Consider the following 21407-nt stretch of genomic DNA (forward strand, 5'->3'; position numbering starts at 1 on the left):
AGCTGTGTTGCATAGTCATTGATAAATGTATTTATTGTTAAAAATGCAGATTCATTGCGATTTTATTTAATATTAGTAAATAAATATTTTACGCATGTCATTATAATTAGGCCTCATAATTTATCTTGCAAGTACTTATTAAAGCATACATTATTTGTTAAGAAATTGTTGGTACGATAAATTTTCCGTATAAAAATCTTATTAAAAAATGAATATTTAAATTCCCCACGGTAGAATGAAGTAAAATAATAAGCTAGAGTTTATTTTTCTATAAATCAGATAATTTAATCCGCCGGACCCCCAGCGCCAACAATGCGCTGATGCAGACGCAGACACAAGATCGTGGTTTTCAATAATTATGAAAAAACCGTTATAAATTATCGAATTTTTTCGACGGTGCAAATTCAAACAATAAAGTTGCAATAAAATAAGATTCGTTATTTTTGATCTTATTGCATTTTGAAAAACAACGAACTTGGGATTTTTTTTCGTAAAAATTATCAAGTTGCAAATTTTCTTAAATAGATATCATATAAGTGCAAATTGAGCCCTACACGTAGGTATTTTTATAATTTTAATAACCTGCATGCTCACGGCCAGCAGGGCGAAGCCTATACATTGTGTACTTTCTAATGCAATGATATTTTTCAAGCAACTACCGCCATCTCTAGGTCAGGCTAAGTACTTCTGGGAGCATCTTCGTATTGTTTTTTTTTCTTGATTTTTTCCATAATTTCACAAAACATTCGGCATCTTGCGTGTTTATACAACGAAATTAGGTAAATAAAGTTTTTATTATTAAAAGTGATGATGTAGAATTTCTATATAGTTTCTGAAGTTTAGACTTGGATTGGGAGATGGTTTTTTGTGAGCGAATTAATGCTTATTGAGCACATGAAATCAATTTTTTCTATTCTTCTTAAATGCTTCTTAAATCATGAAGTTATCCGAGAACATATTGATCATTCCGCTCTTATATGAACTAGCACAAACAAGTGTCTAAAAACTTTCGGACCTCAACTTGAATATGTTATCAATTAGGTATTAATATCATTTAAAATATATTAGCGCATACGTTTTGAGATTCTCACTATAATTTCAGCCGTTTTGAACGCTTGGTTTCTGTTTGACAATCTAATAACTGAGCCGTTGTGAAGATTGGAACATATTTAAAAGAAAATATTAATCTTTGGTCAAGTGAGTGAGAATTAGTCAGAAAAACATACTTTTTTAATCGATATGTTTATAGATTTAAAAACAATTTATCAATTTCTAGAAAAATATTTACGTATATTGATAACGTCATACCATTTTTATAGAATTGGAAAATTTTCAAAAATTATGTTTCTTTAAATTGAATAACAGGATATTTTTTTTTAAATTGTTATTGAAAAATATAGAATGAAGAATACGTTGTTCAATTGTATTACTAAGTGATGAATATTCATAAAAACTGATACATTTGAAATTTGTTGAAAATATCGATTTAAAGTTTACTGAACTATTTTTAAAACACAGACTACATCAGTTTAATTGCGGTCAATGAACGAGAACTTTAAAAATAAATATAAAGCATGATAATTTGAATTAGAATTTTTATAAAAAATTGATTTGAACCTTACTATTTTTTAACGACCTTCTCTCTTCAATGCGCGTTCTTTAACTATACATTTTCAACCAAAATAAATCTATTCAAGATATATTTAATTTTAATTAAAAGCATATTTAATTATTAACCACCTCCAATCATTTTTAATCTTTTATTTTGAAATTTATTTACTCGTTTTTATTTCATAGCAAAAATACTGAAATATAATTTTCACAATGATAAAAAAAGCCGGTATTTTTAAATGCAGATTAGATACAAAAAAAGCAGCGACCATATATTTAGTCCAAAAAGTGAAAACACAACAATTGCTGTGTCATTGGCAGCAATGTAAAGGACATTAGTCTAGGAGAGAGTTCTATGAACACTTGTGCTCGTTTGATCTCGGGTTGTCTCGACGAGCATGTACTGCCGGCATAACACGCACATCTCTAGAGTAGAAACAATAAAAAACTTATTAATAGTTTCACATTCTTGAATTATTTCAATGTGAACAATACCATTTGAAAAACCTAATATCGTTTCGATTTTTGACACCTGAAATTTCTTTATTTTTTAAATCGTAAACGTTTATGTCAATACCCAGTCGCAACAACGTTTACAATAGCCTCTATCGTTGCTGAAAAATTACGTTACAGAAAATTGTTCGTTCGCAGGGTCCCAAAGACCTTAATTGACAACCAGAAAACTTGCCCGAATGGGTGTAGTTTTTTGGAGGTTCTTGACCGTTAATGGAAATTTTTGAAGTACATTGTGACAGCGAAACGAAACAGTCAGACCTACAAAATTCAAACGAATCTTCAACAGTCTTAAGATTATGGCAACTGTTTTTTAGGACCAAAAGGATGTATTGATAGAAGAGTTCATGCAGCCATGAAAATTTGCAACGCTTACGGAGAGCTACTCAAAACAAACGTAGAGGCATGCTGACTTCTGGGATTATTTTGATCCACGACAGCCCTCGTGTAACCCAACGATTCCTTCAGAAATTTCAGTGGAAAATATTCGAACACCCACCATACAGTCCGGACACAGCCCAGAGTGATTTCATCGTTTCCCTGAACTGAAGCAGTGGCTTGGAGGAAGGCGCTTCCAAACTGACGTATAGGTCAAAGAAGCCGTCACATTCACTTCCAATCATTGGCAGCTACATTTTATGAAGAGGGTATGTTTTCAGATATGACAAATACCTTAATCGTCAAGGTGATTATGTATCTTTTTTGTATATTCACCCGTATTTTCTACATAATCTACCGGAGGTTAAAAAAAACAATCACGGTAGTTGTTGCTGAAACGACAGATTTTTTTGGACTATTATTCTGGCTGAAAAATTCTCAGTATAACAGTATATATTTGTTTGCTAACTGGACAATATTAAATTAATATTGACATATACCATGAATTTCATATGATAGATAATATAATTTGTTTTATGAGTAATTACAATTTGCACTACAAAATTTTGAAAATTTTCCTATTACGACTCAATCTAAATTATTTTGGTGATGCAATACAACAATAAGAATAAGAACAGACCAGAAAATTCAATGCTTAACTTCAGAATATTGGTTTTCATTCCAACATCAACAGTAATCTATGTTGGAAAGTGAAAATAATGCAGTATATCGATTTTCTGTTGTGTATTTTTAGTCCCTTACGGAGATGGTTAGTATCTGTTCAATCAATCTTTCTATCGCGACAGCATGTATCTAGACTATTATGAATATTTTGTATAAGAATTTTTGTTATAGATAATACATTGTATATAATATAATCAATAGCCCAAGAAAATGTGTCCTCAATTGCGAATTCTGGTAAGTTCGTGATCGATATAAATTACATTGAAGTGCCCGAAATTGATTTGTCAAGAATTTTTTTATCATCCGCTGTATAGTGGTGAGAAATATTATTAAAAAGCATTATTACGAATTTTGACGACGTTTTTGGAAATATCGCAATTTTTTAGCGCGTTATGAATTTTTAAAGCTGAAATTATTTTCTATTAAATTCTAGCAGCCCTTACTTTGAACATATTAGTAATAGCGAACGCTTAAAATGAACTTTTTTGTGTAAAATTGGAAGATCTACAACTTTGATTTAAATTTTTTTATTTTAACTTTAACAGGGAAAACATATTTTATTATTTTTTCTCACCTCTACCGTGGAGGATGATTCTAAAAAATTCTATGCCGACAACTTGAATTTAACTTACATTCAAAATTAAGAAACCCTCTAAGAATTTACTTTTGAGGACCCATTTCCTTGGACTATCAATATGATAACGACTTCATAAAATGAAATTTTTATCTGGTGCTTAGGGAGATTACTATTGATTTCGTAACTACCATCATTATATACGACATGTTCTATAAATCTTGATGAAATACTTGAGATTTTGTTTGCATCAATAAACAAATAGTGAATGAAATTCGGAAAGTAACCTGATTTTTATTAATTAGAAGAATAATAAAAATAGGGAAAATATAATTGTAAAAAAATTAAATATTTAAACAATTAACTTATTTAAGCGCTGAAGAATGACTTATAAGATATTAAGAACCTTTTGTACTCTTTTTGATGTAATATATCAAATTTTCTTTACATACTCATATAAAGAAAAGTTATTTTTTACATTAAAAAATAGTTAAAACATAATAGGATTGAAATGTAACATGTTTTAAGTGGTTCTCTGCTCATAAAGGACAAAACCCACTAGCAAACGCCACGCCACGTGTCGAATATGTGTGCATATGTTATTCCATTTAATTCAATTGTCTGCGTATAAAGACGTATGAATGTCCTTCTCTTGCCTTAAGTATCCCAGTTTATAGAAATATTTTATCGCATTGTGTTTATATCAAAGATAGAATTTTTGTGGATTTTATGGACACAAAATCTTCTTTTTCTCTTGCTGAGCAAAGCCGCAGCAGTACATTCTTTTAAACACTCTAGGACACTAGATGAATTACTAGTGCTCTCCATAACGTACTCAAAGCTACTGAGAATGTTTTTCCTTAAAATTATACAATAAAATGAGCGTGTCGTTACAAATATGTACACAACAATATACTACGTGAACCGACGTCGCATGGCGTTCCTGCCATCTTATTCCTCGATTTTTCTCTGCTATCTTGATTTCTTCTGTCCAGCTCCTCCTCGGTCTTCCTTTCCTATTTTGTTTTGAATTAGTTTTAAGTTCAAACTTCCTCTTATAGTGTTATTCCTTATTTTGTCTTATCTAGATTTATTATTATTTTCCTTTTTTAGTTCTGTCCGAGTGTCCATGTCTCAGATCCAAATGTTAATATGGGCGTGGCTACTTTTTTTAATATATTTCTGTTTTCATTTGTTCTGGGATTTCGTTTTTTGGCTAGAAACCCGTGTCTTGATTGCATTGAATAATTTTCTAGCTGCTCCAGTTCCCTCGCTTATCTCTTGTTTCATTCTTCCATCTTGTGTTAGTGTTGTGACAAGCTATTTGAAGCGTTTGACCTTCTCTATATTTGATTCTTCTAATATTATCTTATGTGTCTTGTGTACGACTTATTATCATCGACTTAGTTTTTTGTTCTTTTAATTTTATATCTATTATTTGTAGACCGTCATTGTATATTTTTAAATTTTAGTTTAAGGTTTTCTCTTTTTGTACCATTATTACAATGTCATCTGTGTATAGTATCTCTGATATTTTAATGTCTTCCATTTTCCAATGTCCGACTTTATACAGTTCAATTTGTCTTCTTATTCCTGCATCTAACACTATGGTAAATAATAATGGGCTTAGTATATGTATCCTTGCTTTACTCCTTTTGTTGTTTCTAACCTATTTGATACCTCTTACCTAACTCTGACTTAGTTCTTCGTCTGTTCATAAAAAGCCTTTACTCTGTTTATTAGTTTTTCTTCCATACTTCTGTTATCTAGGATTTCCCATATGTCATTACTATTGACTCTGTCGAATGCTTTTTAAGATCTATGAAACATAGGTGTATATATCTGACTTCTCTCTTATTGTTTTTTCTGTTATTTGTCTAATTATAAAGGTTGCATATGTTGTTCCCCTGTTTGTTATAAATCCTTGTGAGTCTTCTGTGGTTCTTTCTAGATCGTCTCTTAGTTTGTTTTCTATTGTTTTCATATATATCTTGCTGACTGAAATTATTAATGTGATTCCTTTATATTTGATACAATTTCTTGTGTCTCCTTTCTTGTATATTGGTGTCATAATACCCACTTGTCAATCTTTTGCACTTCTCCTGTGTCGTATATTTTGTTCAGTATGATTTTCTATATTTCTATATCTTTTCAATATTTGTAATCACTTGTTGAGGAAAATGAGCTACCCTCAAAAAGTTGTGTTATATCAGAAAATACTTCTCAAACAAAATAAAGAGTAACTAGCTCACTGATTGAAAGATTCATTATTTTACTTTACATTTATATTGTGTGTTTATATGTAGTTTCCTATTCTATAATATCATGTTTAATTTTGTTCATTTAAGATTTCTTCAGCAACATAATATAACGTAATATCAATATAATTTTTGTTTTACTTGATTAAACTATTTGCTACTTTCATTTTATTTCATTAAAAAAAAATAAAACTTGATAAACAAAACATATTTAGATTATCTGCTATTATCAATATTTTTATGTAATTATGATGAGTAGAATTATAGACATATGATACTAGGTTGAGGTAGATTTAAGTTTAAAACAATTATAACACAGATCCTTACCTTGAATATATTCTGCGGCCATCTGAATCTGTATAAGTTCTTGTAGTGTATCTTTCACTATAACTAGTGAATCTTGGAGTATATGATGATGATCCATAGAATGGTCTTTCTAATGCTGATGAACTAAATGTGGATCTGTATGATCCGCTCAAGCCAGATGATGAACTACGATGGGGGCTGAGGACAGGCATTGTTCTATATTTACTTAATATGCTTTCTTCTTGGTTTTGTATCTATTGCATTTCACTAGAACAATAAAAAACTCGTAGAATGCTAATCATAAACCGATTTCCCAACTGGGAAAATTATTAGTATCAATCATAAGTTGTTTTGTTCAAATAGAACTTATATTTTATTAATTTCATATTCTTTATATAAAAAGTTGATGAGAGATGTACAATCTATCAAGTAAAAGTGTTCTAAGAAAGGTTATCCTGCCAAGCTTTCAAACTAATTAATATCTAACAACAAAAGGTATTTTTAAACAAATATAGTCAGAGTATTTCCAAATGCATAGGTGGATATATATTGGTTATACAACAAGTATATATATTATAATTTTCAATTTTATGAGTGATATAATTAAACTTGCAAAAAAATATGTCAATTGATTTATAAACTTATGTATAATTTATATTATGTAAAAAGAAGTTTTTGTGATAATCAGCCTAAAAAAATAGATAGACATATAGAAGTTTTTCAATTCAAAATTATCAATAAATTCTTAATGATTACTTTTGAATCAACCTAATTGTTTTCCACAATGAATAATTACTTCCTTTTTTATGACTTAACTTGTTTAAAAAATATTCATAGAAGTTGTAGTTTATCAATACTTGAGTTTTGTTATTTAAAATATTTTCATCATATGGATTCAAACTTCTTTGCTAGCATAATTGTCTCATAATGAGTTCCATGTTGTGATAAGCACTTATGTGTATTGGTTGCATGATACTTTAACTTTCTATGTCTAATTCATGATTTCTTCTCAGATTAACCTTCTTTTTTCGTACTTCAGTTATAAAGTTGTTAACAGTCTAATATTTAATAAATCATCAAAAGCATTTACATAATTATTTATTATATTGCATCAAAACTGTGTAAATATCAATGTTTTCTCAAGAATTTTTGTTATTAAAAATAACATAAGTAATAAAATTACTTTATATTAAGTATAATACCATAAAATATGTATAAATTATGTAAATTTATATGATCCTATAATACTGAAAATAAATTTAAACTACTAATAGGTATACATTGTTTTCTGAGAAAGATCTTTTTAAATATCATTAGATTGCTATGAATGATATTGTTTGTATTGCTTATTTCATTTAATAATTTACATAAACCAGTTATGTAAAACCATTCTTGTGACTTAGCTACATATGTGTGGGTAGACTGTAATCACATAACTTCTACTTTTTATATATAGAATAAAGGAATTTTATGGCTTGTGGATTTTCGTAATCTTTCTCAATTACCAAGAATTCAACATATTTTAATTGAAAATAGTTTGGTTTGATATAAATTCATTTTTCTCTACCAAAAGGCAAATTTACAAAGGCAACGTATAATTTTCCTTAGTAAGTATTGATGATAAGAAGCTATTTTATATGCTTTTTTTGGAATTTAAATGGAAATGCTAAAATCACAAATAATAAAACTGAAAGATTTAGACACTGACTTTAATACAACCTGGTAGAATAAATTTTGATTTTTTTTAAAACATCTTATTTTGAAGGTTTAATATTTTTTGGAATTGATATGAGTTCCTTTAAAAAATTTATATTATTGATATAGTCTAATTTATCTCTAATTTTATTCCATTATCTAAGTAATTGTATTACCAATAGAAAATATGGAAGCTTATCATGTATCAACTTCTATTGAATGGAAATATCAGTTTATACCAAAATAGAAAAATTAAAGTTTCATTCATTGAAAAATAAAGAAAGTAGGCTTACCTTCAATGTTGATATATTAATTAATCTCTTGTTTTGCACATTTGTATTGGTTATCTTATTGCACAGTAAATTACACTTGTAAAGTACTTGAAACTTGAGCTACTTGGAAAAGTGGAATTTAATAAAACAAAAATGTCAAACAAAAAAGGAAGGACACTTGAAATTGTTATATCAAGTATTTTTAATTAAAATTATTCTGAATTACATTTGTATACTAAATCAAGTAACTAGTGCTTTGAAACAACCAAACATTTACTGTAATGCACATTTATGGTTAAATTGAAAATATATCTAAAACTAGATTAAATATGAAATTTAATAGCATTATTTGAAATTAAAACGTGCTTTTTATTGGAAGAATAGAGTGTACAAAGTATAAATAGCTTATTTTTTAAAATATGTCACAGGAATAAGAGAGAAATTTCTGTGTTATTTTTAGAAAGTAGTCTAGATGATAGCTGAATTTTTTCCTTGCAATTGTTATTTTTGAATACTCCCTCAATAAATGGATCAATAGAGTAATCAACTTCTTAATTAACTATTCACTTGACGAAATTAAAAATTAAATAATAATTAACTCCAAAATTGTACTAAATACCTAATTAAACACCAAACATCCATTTATAGACAACTGTCACTAAATTCAAAACAAATCACAGTGACTCACCTGTTATATATTTCTATTTTCTTTTTTCGCTAATAATGCAATTCAAATTCTTATTAAAAAAGTATAAAAAATGCCATCCTCCACTCTTGAATACTAAGATTCAGCCATTTTGGAATGAACGTGACGTCATATTTACATTACTCATCTTGTGCGTGACCTTGACAAATTTTAACACAAAAATGGGCCATAATTTTTAAATTAGCGAGAAGCCTTGAAATATTATTTGCAAAAGTTAACAGCTCAGTATTTATCTGTAATCACTTATTATGTAACGTTGTCTATTTACAGTCAACTTAGAAAATACGTACAATTTTTCGATTCTTTTGTCAACTAGAGACTAGCAGAAGATATATGGAATTTTCTTTATTTAATGATTTTAAATTCATGAAAATATCATACATAACTTGTTAGAGAAAATTAAATTTTTTATTTAACATTGGAAAAGTTCTCTTAATCTCATTCATAAAGACAATACCTTCTTAGAAAAATAGAATTAAGAATCGTTGCCAAATGTCTTATTCCAAATGGATAGCGATATTCAACAGTTTAACTATTATAATTCTTATGGTGCTAGAAATATTAGTACTATTATTATTAATTTTCATTTGAAGTAATATATATATCACAATATAACTACATCAAATAAATTTACCCATTCTATTTTTTAAAAAGATATGAAAAAGTTTTAGCTGGATAACTAGATGAAAGAGGGCCAATAAATATTATACAAAGAGAAGCGAATCGTTAGTAAAAGCACTATTCTATTTTCTAAGCTACCGGAAAGGAGAAACTATTTTCTCATCCACGGTGTATGAAATAACTGTACTAATGTACAATATACCGTCGTTACTGTTTAAAATCTGTTAATTTGCACAAGAAAATGAAGATACTCTGATTGGTTTTTTTCATTACGCTCGAACTATTCCTTAACCTTTATTATCCTTATGTGTTCGCACTCTAAGCTTGAAACTTTCTACCGTTATATCCATACTATAGTTACAAGGAAAGCTCGTTAAATATTCATTCTTACCATTACATCTATTCTGTATGATTGAAATGGATGAAATATAATTAGTTATGATAACTTGGTAAAAAAAATTAATCGAAATTTTTTTAAGGCGTATCCATTATGGATATGAATAAAAAAAATATCGAAAGGAATTCAAATGATCGTTCCCATAGTTACCAACTAATGGATCTGTCAAATTATGAATGACAAATGAAGTACATTTGACAGTTTGAGTGAGACCAAAGGACGGATATAAATGGTTAATACTGAATTTGAGTTTAAAAACGTAAAAATCATGAAACCTGAAACAAAACCAGACTCAAAATCTCATATAATTTTACAAGAATCAGATATAATTAAAATATTGGCAGGAAATGATCCTAAAGCAAGAGACAAGGCGTTAAAAAACCTCAATAAATGGTTTTTACAGCGGTCCAAGAAAATGCGTTAGTTGAAGCACGTTTTTCTAAATATTGCCCTTCATTTTATAATATTATTTCACTTATTTCTGGTTTGAAAATGATATATTTATTTTCTAGCTTACACTGAAAGTGACTTTGAAAGAATATGGAAAGGTTTATTCTATTGCATGTGGATGTCTGACAAACCATTAATTCAAGTAGGTTTGTTTGATATGCTTAAATGTGAAATCTAAGTTTAAATATAATAATACCTCATTAAAACAAACACAGAAATAGTAAATGCAAGAATATTACACTGTCACTATTTATTAAAGAATATATTCATTCATTACAGGAGGAATGTGCAGAAAAAATATCAAAACTGGTTCATTTTCCTGACCTACCCACGTCGATATTGTTTTTTAAAGCTGGAATGTATATACTTGGTAGTGAATGGAGCAGTATAGACCAGTTAAGACTAGACAAATTTCTTATGGTGAGATCAAACATTTCATTAATACTAATACATTTTATGCTAACAAACTATTTTTTCCTCTATTATTCAAAAAACGTATTTATTTAAGCTTGTAAGGAGACTCTTAAGGCAGATTCTACGAGCTTTACAGCAACATTCATTTACCGACAAAAATGTACAAAGGTTTAATGATGCCATTTTGGAAACTGTTTTAAACAAAAATAAGACACCCGTAGGACTTTTCATGCATTTCAATGAAATTTTTATGGAGGAGTTGGCTAAGGTAAAACATTTTGCTACAAAAATTTGATTAACTGTATATGTCATATTTATTTTTAAACCCTTACCATATAGTTTTTTTGAAAAAAAAACAACTGAAAAAATCAATTTTGATATACTCAGCCTTTATTCCATGAAAAGGCTGTATTTTACTCTTGTATAAAAAAATTGTTAGCTTACAATCCCTTGTATATATAATAGCTTTGAAATTCTGCGTTTGTGTTGTTAATAAAACATGCCCAGGATTTAAAATCCCGTGTTCGTTGCGCACATATTTCTTATTTGGGGTAAGGATTTTCAATCCGATGGATGTGCATTCATCCTATTTGGCATTTTTTTATATTTACCACGAAATAACCTCTAATCTATGTGGTTCTCTACGTACTTGTGGTAGTTGACTTTATAGCTACAAATGTCAATAGATTTTATTCTCCTAGCTAGTTTTGAATTTAAATTATAATTTTAGATAGTTAATTTAAAAAACATGTATTGAATTTGTGATTATAGATTATTAATTTAACAATTTGTGTAACATTTCATTTAAAATTTATCACATTTTTATCAGCCTTTTATATATTAGAAAAGGAGAGATATTCAATTCATTGTATTCATTTTGAAATCTTATTTTATAAATATTGCATTAACAAGAGGTCATAATTGTTCTCATCTATTGTCTAAACTCAATCACAATCTTGTAGAAGGGAAAAACAAGAGGGGATTTTGAAATTCACTAGAACCTGGCAGATTAATGTAAGGGGTGATTTTATTAAAGAAATTGTTTGTTAAGTTTAGTTCATAATTACCTTATTTAGAACAACATGAGCAAATTTTTTAATAAATTTTGAGAACCCCTCCAAATAATTGTCAGTGTTGGACTAGCATGACTGGGACATCAATCTGAACTGTGTATATACATTTGACATAATATTTCACTATGGCACTGTTGAATATGAGGGTTTTTAGAGCTTACACAACATTCTCAATATCTGATAAGCTCCAATACATTTTTGTCTATTTCTACTCTTCAGTATAACTTCTATGCTAACCAACAGTTAATATATGTCCATTTGCTATTATATCACCCTTTCTATATCTAACACACTCAATATAAGTTTGTGTTCTTTTAATATTTTTGCAAATTTATACACTTTCCCCAGTGTTGATAAGGGAAAGGTAATACATTTTATCCTTTTTGTAAACTTAAAAATCAAATAGATCAGTAAGATCTTTAAGTAAATCCTAATTCAGTCTATTGTCTCTCATACTAGTAATTTTGGAACTTACTGTCATTTTGTTGGCTATGTCTTTGTCCATGACACATTCAGATTGGTATAAGAGGCTATAATGGCATTAGAAGGTATGAAGTAACAAACTACTTGAACAAAATCATTAATCACAGAAATAAATTTATGTTTGAGCTGCTTTTTATTAAAATTCAATGTTTCTTGTCAATTTTTGTAAAACATATTTGTATTAATTGTACATCTTGAAAAGTAATGAGATGCAGACCTATTTGGTTTAAATTTACAGTTACTAATAAACTTTCGTTCATATTCTGCCCCTATCTTCGACTCATTCCTAGTAAAAAATCATAACGCAAAAATAAAAACTTTAAAAGGTAGCCAGTCTTCGTCAAACAGCAACCACAAACATGATCACATATCTAGGCTCTTTAACAAAACATACCCTTCAGATATTCAATACCTTCAAGTTACATATTCTTAACAATATTTATAATTAAAATTCTAATTAATCAACTATTAACTCAATATTAATTTATTCAGTTCGTAGGATTTATTTTAAATTATCATTTTTATGCTATTGATTATTTTAAATCCCTTTAAATCTAAAATAAGTTAAGGATTAAAACCATTCCCCATAAATACATCTAGAATTGAAATTTATATTTTTTGTTTGGTTGAAATATGGGGTGGGATTGAATTTTTTGCACTTGTTATGCTTCAAATCATATATTAGGATTTTGTAATAATTTTTTCCATGTATTAAGTATTGACTTGTCAGAGTTATGTTTTAGGTTACACAAGGAAAACTTCATAATCATAGTGTTGTAGTTTTTCTAAAACCTTTCATACAACGTTTAGCAACATCACAAGATGGAAGAGAAATAAAACATATTAGAAAATACATTTTCTCATATTTAATGAGACAGTCTGATGTTGGTTTAGATTATCAAGAAAAGTATGAAGCTTGGAAAAGGGTATGTATTCTATTGGTGACTGCATTAATGGTATCAATTTTAAACAACTGCAGTGCTCAAACAGTTTGATATCCTATTGAAACATTCAATCTCACAATAGGTAGAAGGTTGAAACAGACCTGTTTAAACCTTTCCAGAAACTTTGAAATTGGACATTTGCAAAACACATGAGTGGCATATACAATGACTAACAATCTTACCAACATGAAACTTTTGTTTATTATAGTTATCACTAATGGAGTTTTTGAAAAGACCTATAGTAGAAATTTTACATGTAAGCTTTTATATTGTGATGTGTTAACAAAACGGAGGCTTCTTTTACAAAGTAGCTCACAGTTTTATACCATATAAACACAATTTTTATCATACCTTGAAATATGATTCCTTCAGGGTTTTCAACTTCGAAGTTTAACTGCACTATATAATAAGTTTAACATACCAAACATTCACGTTTTCTTCACGATTTTTGTTGCTCTTATAATAATTAATAATATTTTGTATGTTTGAAAGTTTAAGTTATACGATATCTTTGATGGCTAATGATGTTATAGGCATTTTCTATGAAAAATTTGTTCAAGCATCAGGTGATTTTCAGCTATAATGATTGCAAATTGCATTTTGATTATTATGATTCATTGGAAATTATGAGATAAACTTTAATACAAATGAGTAAAGATTGAAATTTTGCAGCTTTTCTATATTTTGTACAGAAAGAATTCAACAATATGTAACTGGGTTCGCTACAGTTGTATGAGCTGTATGATTATGCAGTTGTTGAATATTCTAAAGTGTTATGACTCTGTAGAACTTACTAGAGTAAGTTAAATGGAATTGGATCGGCTATGAAAGCTAATTTCTGCTTTCACTTTTTCTAGATTAATCCACAATTGATAGTCGTTTGCATGATCAGATAATGAGGAGGTTATTGTGTTACTTCAAAACCTTGTATTTATTTTAAAATCTTGTTTTTACTAAATTAAATACTTTGGTGGAATATATGTAGTAATTGAGAATTATTCCTCCAATTATGAAAATTCTGGAATGTGTCGGTGTATTCAAGAGACAATTTAATAAATTCTACCCATCATAGGAGAGGAAGGAAGTTGACTACATGATTTTTAGAACATAATACATATTATAAGTAGAATTTTAAACCTTGATTTATTTAAAATATTGGGTCTGTGTCAATAAATAAATAGAGTTTAAAACCTCCAATCTGTTTCATATTTCACGAATTTCATAAAAGAATTTTAATAAATTTTTTCAGTTATTTCTTGAATCATTATATTTATTTGTTTAAATTGGTTTTTATTGTAGCAAGGATTTCCTGGGAGTATAAATTCAATGCAAAAGATAACTATAGAAGAAAAACATTCTGACGATGAAGAGGAAAATTCATCTACAGAAGAACAAATGGAAAAACCCTTGGATCCCAGAGCCGGTAGAGTAGATGTTGAAATACCGCAAATTCGTTTTAATGCGAAGGAAGTTTCTAATGCTTTATTAGAATTCAAATTTGATAAGAAAAGCTCAACTCACTCGAGAAATATAATCACAGTGTTGGCTCGACAGTAAGTTATTCTTCAATTTTCGGGGGTTGGAGATAGAAAGTTTAATCTATTAACTAGTTATTTAATACTAAAGGAAATATATAAATATTCAATAGTGAATTACTTTATCCAATAATAATTAGGTAAAATTATTTTGGCTCAGTTTGTTTTTGTCTTTTTTGCCTTAAAAATATCAACAGAGACACAATAATCAAATGCTTAGAAATCAAACCAACAATTGATTTAAAGACACAAATGGAGACGAATTTGCAGATGAAATCTATCAAAAAGCTCTAATTTCACGCTCTGATTTGCATTTTATTTAGGTAGAAAGTAAAAATTTAAAGTTACGGGAGATGCATGAGATTTTGTTAACATAAATCCACAATGTCTCCTTAGAAGCAGTGATAGAGATATCCAGACTTTTACCTAATGAAAAATAATTATATTAAGTTTCATCATTGCACAACAATAAAATTTTAAATGAAACCATCGAATTCCTTACTGTTGTTATCTAGGTCTTTTTCAGGAATTACATGCTTCACCTTAAAGGTATTTTCTAATTATGGAAATTACATAGAACTAGTTAGATAAATAGATTTGATTCTGTAATATTAATGTTTGTTGTACCCCCTGTCAAAAATGGTGTTTGATATCTACAGCTTGAAATACAGATTTCTAATGAACTATAGTATCTGTGCTGGCTTCAAGAAAGTCAGATTTTCTCCTACAGATTTATGGTGAGAGTTTCATCCTCTCCCCACCTAATCTACTCATCAGTTTCTGCTAGCTAGGTTTCATCAAGTGTTTTCTGAAGTATCTTCTAGGTGCCAGTGAGGAGTTATTTTGCTTAGATCCAAATACTTTTTGAATTTAGAAGTATCAAACTTCTGAGGAAACTTTTTGGAGTGATTTAACTCAAGAAGGCATCACCAGAGTGCTTTTCTTTCAGTTTTCTATTCCAAATATAAATATTATAAGAGCATACCACAAAGACTCTAGGACAATAAAAAGCGTTGGTGCTCCTTTTCTTGAATTTGGATTGGTCTGTTTGATTAGTGCGTGATCAGAAACGCAGAATAAAGAAACTGTCCTGATAGTTACTTTTTCTTCGACCTGCGTTTTAACCCACTTTCCCGCACGCATTTTAGTTTTTAAAGTATCACTAGTGGGGGAAAGTGACATTCTTCAAAGGAAAAACAACTATCAAACCACCCAGGTTTGATATCAGTTGCTATGACAACCCAAGCGTGTAATTGTTACTAAAACGTCAAAGTTGTTCAAAACGTCTTGGAAGTGACCGAATATATAAATAACAATTTCAGTTTCAACAATATTGAAGTTAAAATAGTTTTTTTTCAGCTAATAGACAACAATAATTTTTTTTGTAATGTTCTTATTTAATTTTAGGTTCAACAAATTATCGCAAGGGTATTATCCATTAGGAATAAAAAAAATTGACGTTAAAGACAAACATGAAGATATAAATGTTAGAAAAGCAGCAAATCGACTCATAAAATTTGAAAAAAAGCTTTTGGGAAAAAATAGAAAAAGAAAATTAGATAAAGAAAATAATGAACAAGGTAATATTGAGAAAAGACTAAAACTGCAAGAAGAAATATCAGATGTATTAAGAAATGAAGGAACTAAAACAAACAGTGAAAATCTTTTGACAGTAAAATCAAAAAAGAAAAAAGAGAAAAAAACAAAAGTTAAAGTTCACAAGGAAGAAGAATCTAAAACTCTAGCTGAACATAATGATAATCAAGTGGAAGAAATTGTAGAAAAAGCTAAAAAGAAAAAAGATAAATTGAATAAACTAAGATCAGATTCCATTATGCAAACTGTTATTACCAAGAAAAATCAAAATGGTTCATTGAACTCTATAGATTCTAAAATTAACAGTCAGATTATTAAAGCAAAAAATAAATTGAAGTATCAAAAGGACAAAAAAATAAATGAGAAACGTAAAAAAGGAATTAGCTCAAAAATAGATTGTGTATTTAAGAGGAATTCTGGAACGTGGGTTGTTTATGAAGCTGGTAAATATGATTCATATTAAAAACTTTTCTTTTATTATATGCACAGAAGACATTTTGAGTTTCTATTTTGTGTAGGTCTCTGAGTATAAGTCTAGTTGTACAATATATTTCATAGTTGTATGGCATTTAATAAGTTACACCAATATGAAAGATCCTTCTTTTTGCTAATCTTTCAATTAATTCAATATTTTTAGAAAATAATTCTTTATCTCAGAAAACGGTGGATTGTATAACGCCCAATAAATTGTCAGGAAAAAATACCAAGAGTGTTGTAAAGGCAAATACAGGAAAAAGCAGAACTATTGAGACAAATCTGTCAAATTTTATCTGTAATGATGATTCGCCCAAGTCTGGTTAGTTCCTTTTCCATTTTTTATATCTTTTTGCATATGTTTCATTTTGTTTATTTGTATGGTTGATAATAATAATAAATGAATTATTAAAAATAATTTGAGATATAAAAATTATTTGATATTAAAAGCGCTACTAACAAAAATATGTCTAATTATAATAGCGGGTGTGAATACTTAAATTTATTTTAGAGAATCTAATTAAGTGTAAATTTTGGGGTTTTAACGTAAAAAAGGTGGATAATAACAAAAATGTTTATAAAACAAATATGAACTCGTGGGTGAACTTTATTATTTCACAAAGAACTTTGACGGCAAAAAATACCAAAACATTCTTTACAAGCTCTTTGTAGACCTAAGTGGTTTTTTTCGATTCTGGAAAAATGATGAATACCGAGGATGATATGCTTTTTTATAACCTAAAATTCCTTTGGGATGGAATATACCCCCATTTAATTAACCCATTATTTGTTATTTGGCCAAAACTTCTAATAAATGAGCTCTTGAATTTCCTTTAATGATTTAATTTCATTGACGCCTAAATTAAGTTATTTTTTATGATTATTTTATCAATAATTTTTGCTATTGTGCAAGACAAGCAAATTAGCTAAAATGCAAAAAATAGATAATTTTTATATAATATTATGTGACTAACTTAACACTTTGATATGAACTCTCACGTTTGACAAAAATTATATAATCCTTTCTTAAATAATGTGCTAAATGGAGCAGGCTCCTTACAAGCTCAAATGAGAAAAGTTCCCATGTGGGAATCTAGAACTTTACGAAGGTTTCAAGAGACACTGTGGGTGTGTAACTGATGAAAACCAAAACTCATTTTGTCTTTACTTCAGACGCTGAGCTTTGTTTCATCTACATTTTGAGTTGAACGGCCAACAAAAAATTAGCAATGATATGATAAGAAGTACATAGTGCCTGCAACTGGACTTTGCTGGAGATAATTTGGTCTGCGAGCAGCACCTGAAGTCAAAGTCGAAAGGTTTGCTAACTAGATCAACAATGCTATGGTGGGGCATTAATGTCGAATGCCAAATCAACATGTTGCTTATTGAAGAGGTCATCTTATTGCTCTATTATTTTTAGGATATTTTAGTCCTGCATGCTTCAATGCAGATCATAATGTTGTTTAATAAGCTGTAATAATGGACCTTTGTGAAATAGGCCCTTTCCTATTGTTTTTGAAAACCCCTTCTCTAAATATTTTCTTAAATCTTTGTACTTCCCATAATAGTAGAGTTAAAAAATAATTTTATGTTTGAGGTTTCAACTCCTCTTTGTTCAAATTTGGAAAATATTATTTTTGGTAAATACTTATTATTCTCTTGCGCTTATTAATTTCAAATGACTTTTATCGATTTTTTTAATGACAAATACCACACTTCCCACAGGATTGGCTCCAGTTAATTTAAACGAATCATCACCAGAACAGAAAGAAGTTTTTCAGAAATCCGATTGGGAAGAACCATTACAAGAAGGTGAATACGAAATCTGCATACCATCAAAAAAATATATCGGAAAAATGAAGAAACTAGCAAAAAATGAAAACAAAAGTGTAAATGAACTTATTAATTCAACTTTGGAAAGAATTAAAGGAAAATCTAGGCTAAGTTTAGATTCGCGATTAGTGAATAATCCGTTTTCTAAATCACCTAGTGCCAAAAAAGTGAAAATCAATATAAAATTAAATAGAAGTCAGGATATTTATGAACATATCGCTAATGTTAGGAGTTCCCCCGCTATACCATACGATGCTACCAAAAAACCTTCTAAACCTTTGTTAAAACCTAGTGCGAATTCTACTCCTATAAATCCTTTTTATAAAAAGTTACTGCTAATGTAAATAGTGTGAAGACATTTATATTAATGAATTTAATAACTATCAATAATTTTTCATTTGGCAATTAGAAACATTTTGAAGACTTTACAAAGAACGTTTTGCAAATATTTCTATTAATTCACTTTATTACATTACAAGTTATTAAAGATATAAATATTTCTTGTAATCTGAATATATGAAGAACGGCAAGATATAAATATTTTTGTATTGATAAGTTTAATTCTGTAGTAAGCTGAACATAGGTCAAAACTTTTTTTTGGATGTAACATAATGGAAAAGAATCCCGATTTATTCAAGCCGTAGATTCTAGCCATGTTCTTAATTTTCTCAAAACTATTCTTCCTATTTTCGGGCTATCATGATACCTAAAAATAAATCTATGGAGAACTAATTAAGGTGCTGAAAAAATTAATAACACCTGTTCATTTAGTTTTCTTATTGGCATTTTGGCAAATGATAATATCCATATTTTTGGAAGATAGGAGAATAAATATAAAGTCTTTGAATTATAATAAACTAAACTTTTCTTATACTGCTCTTTGAGTACCGTAGTTTCTTATGGTTTGGTTAGCATGAAAATCAATCAACATCAAAAGAAGAGCGGGTAGCATATACATCAGGTCCACAAAAATTACAGTTTGAAAAAAGTAATTTGTTCAATTGAAAATATAATTTGTAACAAAATGTTTTACAAATAATTTGCCTCAACTAAAACCATTAGACATTGGGTAATGATACACCTTTCCAGTGAAACTATCCAACTATTAGGTATACAGAAGTAGTCTCATATCTTTCAGGTATTAAGCTGAAATTCTACTAAGAAGTTCGAGTATTTCTTTCCCCGAGTTCGTTAACATTTCTTGCTCTTTCAAGTCGCGTGGATACACATTTTATTTTAAAGAGACCCAAAAAATCTTGAGCTTAGAGAGACCAATTGACCGCATCACGAGAAGTAATTTCATTATTGAAAATATTTTCCAAATAATCTTTAACTGCATGTTAGCTTATCTTCGAGAAATTTGTACAAAATATGTTTTTCAAATAGTGTTCACAAAATGTTGAAATTTTGTATATGTGTAATAAATTTGAGTAGTCTGCATTCCAGTTTTTGAACGATAGTGTCCTGAGTAGGTTAATTGCAAGTGGACAATCTTTAATATGAACACTTTATGGAATATATAACTTATAGAGATGTTTCATTTATTGATAAAATTATTGGATTCTATGAATCTTAGTATATTATTACTGGGAGCTGTTACATTTCAAATTTATACTAAACAAATGTCTTGATTGATACTAAAAACTTGCACCATCAACACAGGTTAATGACTTTCTGTTTATCTTTGTAAATTTTTGTTCGATGATTCCTCTTATTTTATTTTTGGTATTAACACATAAAAATCGTTTTTTTCTACTTGTTTATTCAAACGTGGTTTTCTCTGATAATTGTTCAACATAACATGGCGATTTTTAAATTTTGTAATTGTTTTTTTAAATTTATTAACAATTTTCTCTTAATAAAAAAATAATTGTATTTTGATATTCCACAGCTCTGGTTTTATTAAATAATACAAGTTTACTGTCATCAGGCCTATTATGTAATTCAATATAAAACTGTAATTGAATTCTTATTTTGACCATTTTAATTTTGAAATATGGACAATTACTATTTTATTTGCAAAGTATTTTTTCTCTCTCTCTTTGATGTAAAGTTCAAAATTTTGGATATTATTTTTTACTTATTGAAAATATTACTTTTTTGTAAAGTAAATGTAATTAGTTCTTGAATAAAATTCTAGGTTGGATTTTATTTTTTTACTTGTGTCCATTAGGAAGTTATAGTTGACATTCAAAGGTTGACAAACGTCTTTTTTGCACGCTTATATTAACTTCACCTGTATATGGGTATGTTTGTTTCTAACTGTCTTTTAGACAAAGAGCAAGGGGCTTATTTAATAAAAATTTTTCATCCTTATTACTCTATTCCCACCAAAAAATCGTGTTATGCTCACTTGTCTGCCAAAGACAATAAAACAAGATTCGAGAAATGTACCATTTAGACGTCAACAAAATTTACTATAACTCCAGGTATAGTGGGAAGAAGTTATTGTAGTATGTAGTATGAAGGAGTTAAATATTTTTATACTTCTTCATACACTGTATGGTGTTAAGTTGAATGAAACTTAAGACATATTCCTGAAAAAATAAATTTCCTTATATCTTTAGAAAACGAATATGCAATTAGT

At 28.5% G+C, this 21407-nt stretch overlaps 2 protein-coding genes across 4 annotated transcripts in view; one reads left to right on the top strand and one right to left on the bottom strand.

Moving 5' to 3' along the window:
* Positions 1 to 9278, bottom strand: part of LOC130448130 (ubiquitin carboxyl-terminal hydrolase 2-like) — a 39075-nt gene extending 29797 nt beyond the window's left edge. For all 3 annotated transcript variants that reach the window (XM_056785351.1, XM_056785349.1, XM_056785348.1), the window contains exons 1-2: positions 8980 to 9278; positions 6346 to 6591 (exon numbers count right to left, since the gene is read on the bottom strand). In XM_056785351.1, the coding sequence (XP_056641329.1) occupies positions 6346 to 6536 (191 nt within the window). In that variant the 5' untranslated portion in view covers positions 6537 to 6591; positions 8980 to 9278. The remainder of the gene's footprint in view (positions 1 to 6345; positions 6592 to 8979) is intronic.
* Positions 9279 to 10182: 904 nt separating this feature from the next.
* On the top strand, positions 10183 to 20966 carry LOC130448133 (ribosomal RNA processing protein 1 homolog). Its single transcript, XM_056785356.1, has 9 exons — positions 10183 to 10434; positions 10528 to 10607; positions 10745 to 10885; positions 10974 to 11147; positions 13179 to 13361; positions 14679 to 14932; positions 16322 to 16953; positions 17148 to 17306; positions 18713 to 20966. Exons 1-9 carry the CDS (start codon positions 10245 to 10247, stop codon positions 19162 to 19164), a joined length of 2265 nt encoding a protein of 754 aa, XP_056641334.1. The 5' UTR covers positions 10183 to 10244; the 3' UTR covers positions 19165 to 20966.
* Positions 20967 to 21407: the final 441 nt, after the last annotated feature.

Source organism: Diorhabda sublineata, chromosome 8 (assembly GCF_026230105.1).
Source record: "Diorhabda sublineata isolate icDioSubl1.1 chromosome 8, icDioSubl1.1, whole genome shotgun sequence".
In the NCBI taxonomy this organism is placed as follows: domain Eukaryota; kingdom Metazoa; phylum Arthropoda; class Insecta; order Coleoptera; family Chrysomelidae; genus Diorhabda; species Diorhabda sublineata.

What these genes read in the sequence shown, in the direction of transcription:
- LOC130448133 (XM_056785356.1), top strand. Translation starts at nt 10,245, where the DNA reads ATGGTTAATACTGAATTTGAGTTTAAAAACGTAAAAATCATGAAACCT. An exon ending in TTATGGAGGAGTTGGCTAAG is followed by an intron (nt 11,148 to 13,178) that starts GTAAAACATTTT and finishes GTTATGTTTTAG; the next exon opens with GTTACACAAGGAAAACTTCA. An exon ending in ATCACAGTGTTGGCTCGACA is followed by an intron (nt 14,933 to 16,321) that starts GTAAGTTATTCT and finishes ATTTAATTTTAG; the next exon opens with GTTCAACAAATTATCGCAAG.